Below are 15,995 nucleotides of genomic sequence, written 5' to 3' on the forward strand. Positions count from 1 at the left end.
TACTCAGTGTTTATCAAGTGAATCATCTTCAGACTGGTTTATTTGTGCATATTCATTAAACAGAGCCCTTCCCCCTTTTTTTCATGACATGTTTGCCCACAATCACCAAATTCATAATTACCCCACACGTAGTTCCTGTTTGCTTAGAGTAGACCACCCCTTTCCCGCACTTCCCAATCTCAGTTTTGTTTACTCTACAGAGGGTGAAAGTTGTGGAACTCTTTGCCTCCACATATTTTGGAATTTCAAAGTTCAAAAGAGCACTGAAATCTCATCTCCTAGATCACCAATAGTTCCCATATGGGCTCCCTTTACAAACTTGTTGTATTTTGTTATTGTATTTTCGTTTTATTATTAGTGCTGTCAATAGATAGATTTTTTTTTTACTAATGAATCTCACCATTTCTGTAATTAATCTAGATTAAAAATGGCATTTTTCTACTTAAAACCGAAGCTTGTAACAGATATTTACTTGAGTAAAATCATGGAATTAATGTAGAATCAACACAAAAAAAAGTATATTTAGATTCAAAGACTATTTTAATAGCTTTCTTTGATCTTTGAATAGTTTCTCTCCTGTGAAATACAAATGTTCAACAAAACCATTGACTCAGCTTTAAAGACCTCTTTCTTATATAAACACAATATTTATGATTGATGAAGGTAGGAAATTGGTCAGATTTGACCCGAACACGATATAAATGTTAAAACTGTATTAAATATCCAGCCATACTGATACACTGTTGTGTGTAGTGTATCAATTGTCTATTATTTAATGTGTAGCAATGAAATTACGTTGATTCCACATTGGTGGTGGGGGCAATTTTCTATATTGTAACATATTTTGAGTCTAGAAAAACGCTATATAAATGCAATGATCCATTCATTCAAACCATTCATTTTAACTTAATTGAAAGAAACATAATGATCAAAAACCAATAGAATTGCAAGAATGTGAGGAAGAATAATGTTTATTATTGTTAAGTGGAATACACAATCATCTACTGTGGATCAACAAAACTCAAATAGAAAATCCCCATGTTGTTGCCTGTCAAAATGTATTCTTTATGTACAATAAATATAACAATGCTAATTCACATGTATTACCTGTAACTACACACAAACGTGAAGCTGACAAAACAAGACTGATCATTTAAAGAATGTGAGGATGTGAGTAACATTCAAATATTTCAAATGAGTAAATAACCTACAGTGGTGTAAGTTAGAGGATAGAAAGGATATGGTGATATTTAAAGGATAAGGCCGGTGTAATTTTTTTTCCCTCTGTATTGCCAAGAGAGCCTATGAAAAGATCAAAACCTACAAGGCATTTCTCCTACTTACAAGTATGGTCCGTCCAGATTATAGCTGTAAGACCCACATCACAACATGGTTGCACTTTGGTGTGAGGATAACCATCTTCACCTCAATGTCAGCAAGACGAAAGGAAATTATCATTGTCACCCCACCCCCCCCCCAATCTCATGAATAACCAAACAGTTGAAATGGTTGACAGTTTTAAATACCTCTGAGGGACACTGGACAATCGACTCGGCTTCAACCAGCAGACTAATGACACCAAAAAAGACTCATCAGTCATCTGCATACAGGACTATGTTGCCCCCTCCTATTGTTGTACCAGAGCATTATTCAGCCCATCCTACTGTATTGATCCACCTGCTTCGTTAACATGTTATCCGTTACTAACCAAGCTAAACTCAACAACAAACACAGCTGCCAGGATAACTGGTCTCCCCACACCCAACGACTCAGAGCTAAACAATAAGGACATTGCACGCATTGCAACCTAAATAGAACAGGACATCACACACCCACTCAATCACTACCAGGTACAGAACACAGAAGGGCTTGTTTTTGGGAAAAGCCTGATGCCTGCGGCCATAGCCACCTTAAGCAATAGGCCTCACTGAACAGGCCTAAGTGTGTACTGTTGTCTGTCATTGTATGTTGTTACTGTGTGCCTACGATGAACAGACATTGTACAGTACTTTTTCCTGGAACTACTTTATGAAGTGCCTCGACTGTGTCTGAACCAGATCTTCTGAAGCAATTGCTGACAATTCATCAAGTAGTACAATGTCCTTGTTCATCACAATGGTGAATTATACTGACCAAAGCAAAATGTACGGCTCTGTGACTCATTTTAACAGTGGAGTCCGATATGATCCGGATATGAGTGAGTAATAATCTGATGTTGGCTGGATGGACCATACTGTACTTACTAACCATACAAATGCATTGTAGGCTATGCTGAGAATACAAATCCAACATTTCTTTTTATACCAGCCTTATCCTCTAAATGTGCAAAAGTTGACTGGTAGCCTAGACTGTCCCTCATCAGTAACCATCCATATCTGTTGGCTCTGTCACTACTGTGGCATCCTTCATCATTCACAAACTGGCATATTATTACATACTGCGGCATCCTTCATCATTCACAAACTGGCGTATTACTACATACTGTGGCATCCTTCATCATTCACAAACTGACGTATTACTACATACTGTGGCATCCTTCATCATTCACAAACTAGCATATTTACTACATAAATTATATTTTTAATCTAAAACCTAACCTTGTATTTTGGTCATCGATCCATTGAGGCAGTGTTACCTTGGGTTGCTATACAAAGTCAATATTAACTTCAAATCAGCACGCAGACCGCGGTGAGATGTATACTTTAAAAAGGCACTAATACATAAGAGCTGCTTTCAGACTGTGGATGGAACATAATACATCAGAATGATTATAATCATCTATATTAATATGAGTTTAAATAATGAATTATCGTTATTAAGTATAATTGATTAAATAATGTAAGGTTTGTACATCATTTAGGAATGTTGAACATACAGTATCACAGTGTTATGAGCACACGTAAAGCACATGGAGCGTGAGCAGCGCTGACACGAGACACCAATGAGAGTTTTAGGGCTACTTACTTGTTGGGATATAGATTATTAGTGAAAACATACACAAACGCCAACTGCTGCAACAAGACAATGTAACACAATCATCAAACGGCAACGTCCTCCTATTGGTTCCGTTGGGGGTTCAACAGAAGTAGTGTTAAAGCATGTTATAAAGACATTGAGAACAATAGAAAATTCAGCTTCGGTATCTTTTCTTTTGTCTTTTTTATTAAAACAATGAACATCCAAAGTGTTAAGAGGACGAAAAAGCGGACTAGAAGTTAGGCAACTGGAACATTTCGTTATGAACTCAGCAGTGCTCTGAGTCTGCAAGGTAAGGTCATCAGTGCATTGTTAACAGCATGTGATATAAAACCCAAAATATAAAATAAAATAATAATAAAGAAAAAAGAAAAAACATCCCCGTTGTGAGGGTGGTATCTTTGCCAGTGAGGAAGCCACGGTTACACACACACACACACATTCAGCGTGAGAGCACTGACAACAAGAAGACGACTACGCGATGCTGCAGCTGTTTTCCATCTGCCGTTATATATAATCAGACTACAACCATTAATGACCAACCCAAATTATACAAAAAGTACAAGATATGCCTATTGAAAGATCCAAGAGTTGAAATATACAGCCATGAGTAGCGTCCTCAACACGTTTCACGTTGATGGGACAAATGGTCTGCGCGGACGCTGATAATACTAGAAGAATTACATGTATGCTTTTGTACAACGCTGAAGCTCCTTTACAATGTGTGTCCCCCCCCCGCCATATACACACATTGTTATACTTGAAAAGCTTAGTTTGGAAAGGAAGGTTCTTCAAGTACACTTTTGAGAATGTTTTGTTTCAGTATTATTTTGGTTTAGTTATTTTAACGAGTCCTGCGATGAGCCGATACATTTCACCATACTGTCATAACTCTCCCAGCAATCCCCGTCTTTGTGGTCAGTCTCATCAGTAGATTATGAATAACAAGTAAATCTTACAACACTTTTGGTTAAGACTGTATCGACAGTGCTTGAAATGCATGAACAACAGGACCTATCCAAGACAGCCAAATCGTCAACGGACAGGAGAAATCTGGCACTTCATCGTTCGGAGAGGTGTTCCCTTCGCGATGAAGGCCGCGGGTTGCTGATTCGATGTCGATAAGTCCTCATGTGACCTTTCATCTGGTCTCTCCCGACACCGTCACAAGTGGTGCTCTTCCAAATGCGTTGCCAAGACTTTTCTCTTGGTAGCTATAAGCCTAGCTTTATTCAACAGAACATGGGAATCTTCAGGTAGGTTTGTGTGTGTGTGTGTGTGTGTGTGTGTGTGTGTGTGTGTGTGTGTGTGTGTGTGTGTGTGTGTGTGTGTGTGTATGCTTGCATGCATGTCCATGACAGAGATCGAGGGCTCGCCTCAGTGGGATCAGTGGTTGCTGTGACCTGCTGTAGACCTAACAGAACACAGTGGGAGAGTCATACTGTATGTAGCTTCCTTTCCCTCTGTTCCTCCTCTCCGTTTCGCCAAATCCCATCATCATTAGGAACGAGATGCACCAGGATTAAACACAACCAAAATGTTAAACGTTAACATTGTTAACAAATACCGGTAGTAATCATATTTTAAAACTGTAAAAAGAATCAACATCTGAAATCCATCCCCTGTATGGCGACTGGTGATTGGCGGACCCCCCTGGACGAGTTTGGTGACACTTTAACACTTGTGCTTCATGGCCAGCTGCAGAGAGAGGAGGAATGGAGAGGGGGAGTTTGAGAGAGGAGGGGGGCAAAGGAGGGGAGGGAAGGAGGAGAGACAGGGGGTGGGGTGGGGATCAGAGGAGGGGAGAGAGGAGGGGGAAGGAGGAGAGACAGGGGGTGGGGGGGCAGAGGAGGGGAGGGAAGGTGGGAGAGGAGGCAGAGGAGGGGAAGGAAGGGGGAGGGTGATAGATTTATAAAACTTTCCAATACAACTTCGAATAATCAGCACAGCGCTACCCAAACAAAAACAACAATGTACCATTAACACTAGGACGCCTTACCTCGTCATTCCCCGCCATGCTAATTCTGCCAATGACGCCGTAACACGTCATTGAGATAAATATTTCACAAATCTGTGATCGCAATCATATTTCTCCCGCGGAGACTTGAGATCTACTGTTGATCCCCTCTCAACTCTCCAACGGTTCAAGAGCGCCATCTGGTGGCCGATCGGCGGATCGCCCAAACCGGAAACCAGAAACGGAAACTGGTGCTCATCCAAAATCGGTCCGACCACTCGCTATAGGTACCGGGACTCGGGCTCGACACAATGGATAGCGATCCGTTACCAATAACTCGATAAACAACATGATTTGGACGTATATACTATTATACAACCTGGAGATGGATCGCATATTTCAACATCCCATAATAGGAATATTTTTGCTCCACGCTCATCGCCCAACGGCCCGAGGAGACTGGGGTAAGATTCAGCGTTTTTTTTTTACCGTGTTCGATACAAACTGCTCTAATGATCATATCACCCACACTAGATGAATCATCTAACGTTGGCCACGGAATTATAAACGACCCCCCCCCCCCATCCGGTCAACATCAGATGATAAGTAGTAACTTCTAGAAGCACGTCCATTTGAATTTTTTTATCTCGCGCCGATCGCTATCAAACTGTATTTGATCATCAATATAATGCATTTAGGGCTATAAATCACATTCTGCAGAATGCTGCAGAAAACGATAAAAACATATTTATACTTTAGACCGTATTTTAGTATGAATGTGAATGAAAAAGTATAACGTTGCTACATCCTGAACGATAGATAATTGACGTTGAATGGGCCATAGTAATGTCAATTTAGCAATACAATTTAAAAAGTTATAGCCCTGCAAAGAAGGGGAACTTCTCCATAGACAAATAGAGCTGGCAGAGGATGGTATAATGATGTACATAAGCCTGGCAAAGAAAGTGTTAAAGACTCAATCATTGTCTCTAATGTCTCCAGTCCTTGGTGACTAATAGATTAGGGAAATGCAGGGTACAGATTGAATTCCTTCTACCACCAAACAGGAGCGATAGCTCTGAGGGTTAAGCTTATTCCTCAGGCGGTGATAGCCAGCCAGGGTTCCTGGTGTTTTTCTTCAAGCAATGACTAAGCTCTGTGCAACTTCATTTATCTCATTAACGAGGGTTCTAATGGGCCTGGCTGGAGGCTCGTTAAGGAGAGGGCCAGGGCCACCAATCTAATTCACAGCCACACACACAGTATGCATACTTATGAACACCCAAACACTTGCATATGCACCAATCAAACAGCCATGTCTTTTACAAATAGACCCTTTACATATCAGGAATACATACTGGGTGTGCTGTGCAGAGATGAAGTCTACACATCTAACAATAGGGGGCAGCAGAGCAGCACAGATGACCCAACAGCCTGAACTGTCGTGTCGGTGGTGTTTTAAACAGGCTGCTGTCACACAGCAGGTGGGATGGACTGCAGAGACAGGCTGGCTGATGGAAGCAAGGTAACCCGTTGTAAGACAGCACTGCAGATGCTTAACAGTGACACCATTTGACTGTGATTAATTAGGATACAGATACAGCTCATAAGTCCCTCTGTAATACATGCAGATCACCAGGACGATAAAGAAGGGAGAGTCTATGCCTTGTGTCAGCAGGTCTTCCTCAAAGTCACTGTCGGGCAGAAATGGTGACTTCAGATGAAATAAAGAGCTGGTTATCCTGCTGCCTGACACAGGCCCTCAGAAATACTACAGTTTTCATGAAGAAAAGCAACAAGCAAAGCAATTAGTTAAATATTCCACAATAAGAACCAGCTAACAAACAGAGAAAAGGCGTGACAATGAATGATTCTCCACGGGAGTTTAATAGCCATTCTCCCCGGGGTTCACGAAAGGCAAGGCGTGTTCGTCTCCGGGCCAAGTTCTTTAATTCGGCTCGACTGGGGACATCATCTGTGAGAGGCCAAAGCCCATATCTCCAAATGGGTTTCAATTAGGCCGCCATCACCGCCGTCCATTATGTACAGCTCTGAACAGTCTTTTCATTAGGTGGTCGTCTGCTTGGCTGTAACGACACCAGTAATTGGCACCCTACTTCAGATGGCACATGTCCATCCACTGTGGTGCTCGTCCTTTTAACGGCGAGAGTGCGCGCAGCGGGGTGGAGTGTTTTGACTGGAGAAGCCAAACACAGAGTGCGCTCAGTAGAGTGGATGCTATTAGAGAGATAGAAAAGAGCCAAGCGTGCCCGTTTGAAGTAGAGGAGCCAATCCTTCCTTTTTTCTCTATCGTTTCACAGATAAAAAAAAGAACGAGAAAAAAAAGAAAAGAAAAAAGAATTATGCTAATAGTGTCGTTATTAAGCAGCATGTGATTAGCTCTCCTGACACGAGAAAGATAGGGGTGGGTGGAGGAGACGGCTGAACCCCGCAGAGAGGAGTTCAGATGCAGAGGAAAGGAGGAGGGGATGGCTCTGAATCTAGAAAGCATCACTGCTGTGAGAGTCTGCAGACACTGTAGTAGCAACTCTCATTACCTCAGGTTTAAATACAATGTCTGATCGGCATCCTACGACCATGAGAGTAACTACACAGTGTTTAAACATGGGGGAGAAAACCATGACCAAAAAGACATTTCTTCAAGCAGGGTGACTTTGGGTACTGTTTTACATCTTGTGTCGTTTACATTTTATGCCCGTAGAAATCAGACTGTAGCCTTTTTACGGGTTTTCAGCATCGTAAGAGCTTGTATGGGTAGTTTCACTGTGTTTCATGCATCACCGTTGGGAGGGTTTTATCTTGTTCGACCCGACTCGTGATTTAGATTGCTAAGGAAGCAATATCTTTTCCTGGTGCAGGTTTAAAGAGTGTCTTTGAAAACCTCAATCGCTATGAAGGATTCGGTGGCAACTCCTGTCTCAGATTATCAGTGCATCAGAGTCAAGAGTTGTAATATACGATACCGTAACATCATATATTCTCATATACAGGCCTGTACTGAGGTGGTGTATGTTAATGCCTCATGCTAATGTAATGTCTCACCTTCTGTGCGGTGACAGAGAACTGCTCGGCGCTGTTCATCATATCCGCAGTCCTCTCCTCGGCGCGGCCTAGCCGCTCACCACGCTCATTCAATGCCTGGCTAGCCTTCTGTACAGCGCTGGTCACACTGTCCGCTGCCGAGTGTAGTATACTGTTGCCTGTAAGGAGAGAGGAGGAGAAGAGCAAGAAGAAGATTAATATTAAGGAGAAGAAGGAAAAGGAGAAGAAGAAAGAACAAGAAGAAGAGGGGGAGACAGAGTGTTAAGTATTGGTAGGGAAAGAGAAACAAAAGAGAGGAAGAAGTAGAGGACAGTGAGGTAACAATACGTAGAGGACAGTGAGGTAATAATAAGTAGAGGACAGTGAGGTAATAATAAGTAGAGGACAGTGAGGTAATAATAAGTAGAGGACAGTCAGGTAATATTGGTAAATTCTTGAAAATCAGCAGGTGAGATATCTGTGTACATCTTTCAGAAGCAACTTGTTTCATTATGAGTGACCCTAATCCAGACTCATCCTGAGTGATAATGGCGGAGTGTGAAAGAAAAACAAGCAGCTTCCATCAGGGACGACATGGGACATCCACTAATGAGTTAGTTGTTGTTTCCTGTGAATGAAGATTCAATTAAATCTGTCTGTCAAACTCAGATCCCAGACATCCTCAACCTGCCAAACACAATTTCTTATCACGCCATTTAAAAAAAGTCACACTAGTAATGTCACTCTTAATTCTAAGAGTGAGGGAATCTCCGAAATGCCCCCCCCTCCTCCCTTCTAACCTTTAGCGCAATAATGGGGAGGGAGGACATGTTCTCGGTTGGAGAGACAGGAGACCCGGTTGTGGATATGAGTCAAGAGAACACGGTCTACAGCAGATCACCTCAGGAGCCCTGGTGGATATGAGTCAAGAGAACACGGTCTACAGCAGATAGCCTCGGCAGCCCTGGTGGATATGAGTCAAGAGAACACGGTCTACAGCAGATAGCCTCGGCAGCCCTGGTGGATATGAGTCAAGAGAACACGGTCTACAGCAGATAGCCTCGGCAGCCCTGGTGGATATGAGTCAAGAGAACACGGTCTACAGCAGATAGCCTCGGCAGCCCTGGTGGATATGAGTCAAGAGAACACGGTCTACAGCAGATAGCCTCGGCAGCCGTGTTGTATTGTATTGTACCCATTCTGCAATCTGTTAAATAAAGTTTTCATTCATTCATTCATTCAGCCCTGGTGGATATGAGTCAAGAGAACACCGTCTACAGCAGGCAGCCCTGGTGGATGTTTCCTCTGACAAGCCATTAATCTACGGTGCTTTGGAGTGCCCTGCCGTAATGCACTACCACACCAACAATAGATCAATTGTAGAGTAGATTTCAGTTAAATATGTACTACTCGTACGCTAAATATCGCTCCCAACAAATGTTCAATAGAGGCACTCTCATGGAATGTTTGAAATATATCAACAAAAACATAATCATTGTGTTTTATTAAGAAATTTAAGAAAGAGAACTACAGAAAGGCCTCCATTGACTCAGCAACTGCTTTGGCTTTGCTGGCATTACTGCATCACTTTTCCAATATGGTATAATCTGTCATTTCATGTAAATATTATCCGAGCACAGCGTTGCCACTTTGGGAAAACAGTGTCATTGTTGTCTTGTTGTTGTTAGTTTGAACGGACAGCTTTGGTTGTCTGGAAAGACAATAGGGGTTTTCAGTTTGGGTGCCAAGGTTCTGAACAAACCCATTCTTCATGGGAACAAAAGGCTGGTATCACAGTGCTCAGACAGTGACACAAACACTAAACCAAAACAGATGACATGGAAAACAATATATGCTTCTCACAAGATGAGATTTCTAAAACAATCAATTTCCAGTATGGGATCTATACCAAGAACCAAGAGCCTGTTCTCATACTGTAGTTCAGTTATTACTGACACGGCACCATTTCCACTGTACTGTACTCCTCTTTGCCTTGCTTTAGGAAGTTATTTATTTATTTAACCAGGAAATTCCCATTGAGATTAAGAATCTATTTTCCAAGGGAGACCAGGCCAAGACAAGCAGCGGCATAAACATAAACATAGTTAGACAGAAAACACAAAGAGGAGACAATAAATAAATACAATTGAATGATAAAGAATTATAATAAGAAGAAAAACAGCATTTCCAAAGAGTTGGAGTCAGTTTCACTCTGTTGACGTCGAGCTGTAACAAACAATATGGTCCGTGCGGAACCCTTATCCCCAACACATAGTTCCATGTGTGAATTATGTTGAGCCACCACAAAAGATGAATCCAAAGTTTAATCCAGTAAGAATAGTACTAGGCTATATAACATACATCTGTGCAAGTAGATTACATTAGCAAAACATATTGCCCTTTTGACATGTAGCCTACATATTCATAATATGGGGCAGCGGTGGCCTAATGGTTAGAGAAGCGGTTTGTGACCGGAAGGTCGCTGGTTTGATCCCCCAGACCGGCAGGAAAAATCTGGCCTGGGGAAGTGAATTAATAACTCTCTCCTATCCCCTTAACACCAACCGCTGAAGTGTCCTTAATGAGCAAGGCACTTAACCCCCAACTGCTCCAGTGGAGTTGCTCAGTGGCCAACGGTGGCAGACTGTGGTTGTACTGGGCAGCTCCCAGGTGTGAAAAGATGTTTTGTTCAATGGGGGATTTTTTTTATGTACAGAATACCGTGATATACCGTGAAACCATGGTGTTTTTGCCCAAGGTTATCGTACCCTCAAAATGTCATACCGGCACATGCCTAGTCTACACTATAGGCTACACTACTAGGTCTACACTATACTATAGCTTAAGGCTACTTTCACTGTTTTACTGCATTACAGTACTGTTATATTGTCTTTTTTTTATCAACAAAAAATATATATATTCCATATATATTGTTGGTGCTCCTTACATTTTGAAGTTGGGAGCACCAGTGCTACCAAGTAAAAAAGTAAATTTCTAGCCCTGTGTGTGCTTGTGTGTAGAGAGATCAGTGTTCATTGTTCTGATGGCCTGAGGGAAGAAGCTGAGCCTTAGTCTCTCTGTTCTTGCCGCGTGTATACGGAGGTGCTTGCCTGACCGCAGCAGCTTGAACAGGCTGTTGTTGGGGTGGTGCAGGCTCTGGATTTGCACCTCCTATTGTATAAGTCCTGCAGGGGTAGTAGTGCAATACCCGTAGTCCATTGGATAGCCCGCCTAACACTAACTCACTATTTTTTTCTTTTTATTGGTTTACTACACTGTGACTACACTGGTACTCAAAAGTCCTATATATTAACACTTTGAGTGCCAACGACGAGATTAGTCGTCCTAACTCGCCATGCGTTGAGTGCCAATCTCGTTATTTAATCGTTATTTATTTTATTAGCGATATCCATTCATTTTTCATCCATCCAGCCTGACATTATCATTGTGAATGGGTCTGAGCTCGAAAAGGGCAAATACCGCCACCTATCGTCTCCCGGATGGAGACGATACATCATTGGATTGGATTGGGTGGCCATGTGCATCAGAATAAAAGTCCGGTCCAGGGTTTTCCCATCTCTGGCATGCAGTATCATGTTACCAGATTGACTGAGGACCCTCAGAGCAGCGTCGATTATGTGTTTCGGACTATAACGTTGGATCAATAAACGCAATCAATATTTGGAATGGCGATCAGGAATTGGATTAATCTTTTTGCAGAACATCTGATGTTTCAGTTTCAGTTTTTTCTTTTTTTTAAAGGACAGTACACATTAATAAACATTTCTGTAAATGTGTCAGTTTTAGCCAGCTGGCTAATTCGCAACTGTAGTCCTTTTGGCAAGATGTTATGAGACCGACAATATAATATATAAGAAACATTAACAGTGCAACACAGTATTTACAACATAATCCAACATAATAAAAGCAATAATAAAATACACAATAAAATGATTAAAAGTGATTACATGTTTGATTGGTTAATAACCAGGTCTTGAGTTTTTTTGTAAAGGTGTGGTAGGTAGCACAGTGTCTTATTTCAGTTGGTAGGGTGTTCCAGAACTGAGTGGCTCTGACTACAAAACAGGACTGACTGAAGGAGCTGGACCTAAACGGCACAGTACAGTCCCCTCTCTGGGTAGATCTTGTGGACCTATTATAAGATGTTTTTTGTTTGATAAAAGTACAGAGGGGTGGGGGGGCCTTGCCTTTTAAGATCTTGAATAGTAGGCAGGCATCAGTGTATTTTGTGAGGTTTTCCCAGCTGAGGATTCTGTACTTGTTGAGAATGTGACAGTGGTGATAAGTATATGGTTTTCGGTCCAGCACCTTGAGGGCCTGTTTATACAGAGAGAGAATGGGTGTCATGGTTGTGTTTTTTGCATGGGTCCAGCTAGTCATACAGTACATGAGATGGGAAATGATCATTGCATTCATATAAAAAAGGGCAGCCGTGGATGTTAAACAGTTCCTCATGAATCTGAAATTTGACAAATTGTATTTGGTAGTCTGGGTTACTCTTTTTACCTGCTTTTTGAATGATAATGTAGAGTCAAGGATAATACCAAGATAATGTGAGGTAAGGACTCTATTTGACCAGTATTGGGTTAATCAGATGTTTTTTTCATAGCGATCACAACGTGTCTGTGTGTGTGTGTGTGTGTGTGTGTGTGTGTGTGTGTGTGTGCGTGTATGACGTTAGCGCTGACCAGGTCATGGATAATAGATTTTTCAGCCCGCTTCTCTAGCGTGCATAAGTACACATATACTATCGATAATCTAGCGTTTATTTGAAAACGATTAATAAATCAGCCGAAAAATGACAACGTGTTTTGTGTATTCCACTAAAGGGCTATTATCGCGGAATTTCTCTGAAATTACTAGAACTCTCCAAAACTATACTCGTATTCAAAACGTTATAAAACGGAAATGTACCAATAAAAAAACAATCCGTTTCGTACATGTTGACTGCAAGCAAGTCATTGATAAGCGAGGGGTGTTTTAGACCCATAGCCATAATTTAAGATATGGTTTAAGCGTTCGCAAATATCCCCGACCTCCCATTGACTAAAGCGCTGGCACTCAAGAGGTTATCTGGTCAAAGGGGCGTGGCACCCAATGTGTTAAGTTACAAAATTAATGCAGGTTAAAATCAGAAAAAACATCTTTTATACATTTAATTTATCTATTTATTGTATTAATCTTTTAAAGCCAAAATCAGCTGATGAAAATAGTCTGCCATATCGGTGTGTCCCTATCGATTCCTACCTTGTCCCTTGCAACCGTGTATCTCAGCACCAACCACCAGCAAGGCAAACTCTTCATACATGCAATGCACCACACTTGTCAAATTAAGAAAAGTGTGCTTTAAATGAGTACACAAAGACAAGCTCCTGTTCCGTTTCTAATTGGGAAATTTTTGCTCTTAAAAGGCTCCAGGAAAGATAATACCTTTTTCACCTTCAGACAGATTACCCTGTTAACACTTTGAATGCCATCCACGAGTTTTCTCGTGTTTACCCCCCGCGGGTTGAATGCCCACTCACGAGAATATTCATTTTATTCGTTATTTTTATTTATTAGCGATCTGAAATCATATTGCATCAAGCGTCCCTACCGTTGGAGATCCAGTCACCCCAGGCGCTCAGATGTGAAAAAAGCGCCCCCTATCGTCTCCCAGATGGTAAATCACCCTTTTGGATTCGACTCAATGAAAATGAATGAAAAAAATAAACCTGCACTCCACATTTTACTTCTCACTCATGTAACCGGGGTCTACCAGAGTTCACTCTGGAGCCTCGGAGCCGCGGCGAATATGTGTTTTACTGTATACACGATGGATCAATCAAATGAGCGTTTGTTTCGAATGGCGATCGGGAATTGGAATAAACCATTTGGATACCATCTGATCTCAGGTAAGGAATCTATGTTATCAGTATTAGGATAATCAGACTCGTTTTCACAGAGATATAAGCTTTTATGTGATTATGGTGATAGGCTGTTTGACTCTGCTCGCGGTCAGGAAATAGGAGAATCGATTTTCAACTGGCGGCACGAGCGTGCATGCGTACACACATACTATCGATCATCTAGCGTTTATTTGAAAACGATTCATAAATAGGCCGAAAAATGACAACGTTCTAGAATATTCCAGTAAAAGGCGATTATCATAGAATGTGTTGTTTTTTCCGTGAAAACGAGTGATTTTCAAAATGCTAGAAAACGGAAATGAAGCGATAAAAAAACAATCTGCCATGACAATGTTGACTGGAAAATGAGTCTTTGATAAGCGACGGGCAGATTAGACACATAGCCATAATTTAAAACACAGATTAGGCGATATTAACGTTAACATTGGAGTGGATGTGGGCATTCAAGGAGGTAAAAAGGAAAACACGGCTGGCTCCCAAAGTATTAATCCTCTCCTCCTCCGAGGGAGCCAGATTTGTAGCGTGGGCTCTCACTTTGGTGAATGTAATTGACCTACATCAAGCCCTGCCCTCTTTTCTTGATCCACCAATCACAACTGTTGCTTAGCAAGGACCAGGACTCATATGCCACCGGCTTCACACCCATGGAAACACTGCCTACTGCCAACAGACGACTGACCAAGCCAGAGGTAGCGCTGCTGGGAATTTAACCTGGGTCTCTGCGGTGGTAGCAGAGTGCTTAGACCTCTACACTACCCAGAGCCAGCTGCACAGATTCTTTGTTACTTTTGATTTGATAGGTTCTGATCCCCACCTCAATTGAACTATTTTCCCCAAGTGGAGTTGGGCTATTTCCTTAACTAACTAATTTAGTGAAAGAGGGGCTTTGTAACTTTTCCCAGTGAGGGAAAATGACCATCTGTGAGGCCCATCCTTCATCCAGAACGCCTTTTTCAACAATGGACGAGGAGTTCTCTTCCTATACCCCCATGATATCAAGATAATCAGGGCGCGTCTGGTCAACAATGGAGACTGAACAAAGGACATAATGATGTTTTTTGGCAACATAAAATAACACGCCAAAGCCAAAATATACGAGTTATGAGCAACAACAAACGTAAAAAGGAAGAGGAAAGGTCATCCCAAACACAATTACTCCTCATCCAGTTATTTTATAATGTGATTACTGGCTGAACTGTGTTACAAAGAGGCTGATGGTTATCAACAGGAATCAGATGTACTTGGCATGAGATGACATTCATCCTCCAATTCACCCTATTGGTGAATGCAAGAATGCACACACACACAATACCAATGAGAACAAAAACAGTATACGTTTTCACAAGTGCGCACACACGCACACGCACACACACACACACACAATGCTTTATGAAGTGTGCCTCAAAGATTTTGACTCAATGCCAGGATAAGGCTCTGGGGCTCAACTCTGTGGGTGTTTAACAAGGGTTTTACACACGTCCTGGTGAGCATCAGCACCACATACTTATCTGCCCTTTAACACATCGCATCAAAAGCTTCCCATATTAACCAGATATGGCCGAAGGGCTCAGACTTGCTGGTGTTTTTCTTAAAGACTTGTTTATGCAGAGCAGGCATCAGCATCCTGAGGTTCTCTGTAGTGATTTAAAAACTATTTAGGGTCTATTTTCTAAATAGACCCTATTGTACATTGGAATATATGGTAAATGGAAGGGGGGATAAAGTTCTTCATTAACCAGAGAGAAAGACTTACAGGAACGGGAAAAACTGTTCTTCCACTAAGTGCCATGCATAACCATGAGTAAATGAGTGAGTGCATCTAAAAAAAAAAAGAAGAAAAGGAAAATTGTCACACCATTGCAGTGTGTAACCGGAGTGGCTCTATGCATGGGCAGCTGGATGTGTGTAGGCTGTTTGACACTTGCTTTTAATAGAGCTAAATGTTGCTGTAGTCTCTTATAATAGAGCTAAATGTTGCTCTCATAATTTGGTCGTCCTCAGATGAGTTCGCCAGCAGAGATTCCAATCATCGCGGTCCTCCATACATCCGGCCAGTTCCGTAGAGCTCTCCACTCCTGTGTCCTTCCTCA

General features: G+C 41.8%; 1 protein-coding gene across 2 annotated transcripts in view; it reads right to left on the reverse strand.

The window, feature by feature from the left end:
* Nucleotides 1–2,903: 2,903 nt before the first annotated feature.
* stxbp6 (syntaxin binding protein 6 (amisyn)) overlaps nt 2,904–15,995 on the reverse strand; it is a 183,796-nt gene continuing 170,704 nt past the window's right edge. For both annotated transcript variants that reach the window (XM_084310064.1, XM_084310063.1), the window contains 2 exons: nt 7,997–8,154; nt 2,904–4,674 (listed from right to left, as the gene is read on the reverse strand). In XM_084310064.1, the coding sequence (XP_084166190.1) occupies nt 4,651–4,674; nt 7,997–8,154 (182 nt within the window). In that variant the 3' untranslated portion in view covers nt 2,904–4,650. The remainder of the gene's footprint in view (nt 4,675–7,996; nt 8,155–15,995) is intronic.

Source organism: Notolepis coatsorum (assembly GCF_963971535.1).
Source record: "Notolepis coatsorum genome assembly, chromosome: 3".
NCBI lineage: Eukaryota > Metazoa > Chordata > Actinopteri > Aulopiformes > Paralepididae > Notolepis > Notolepis coatsorum.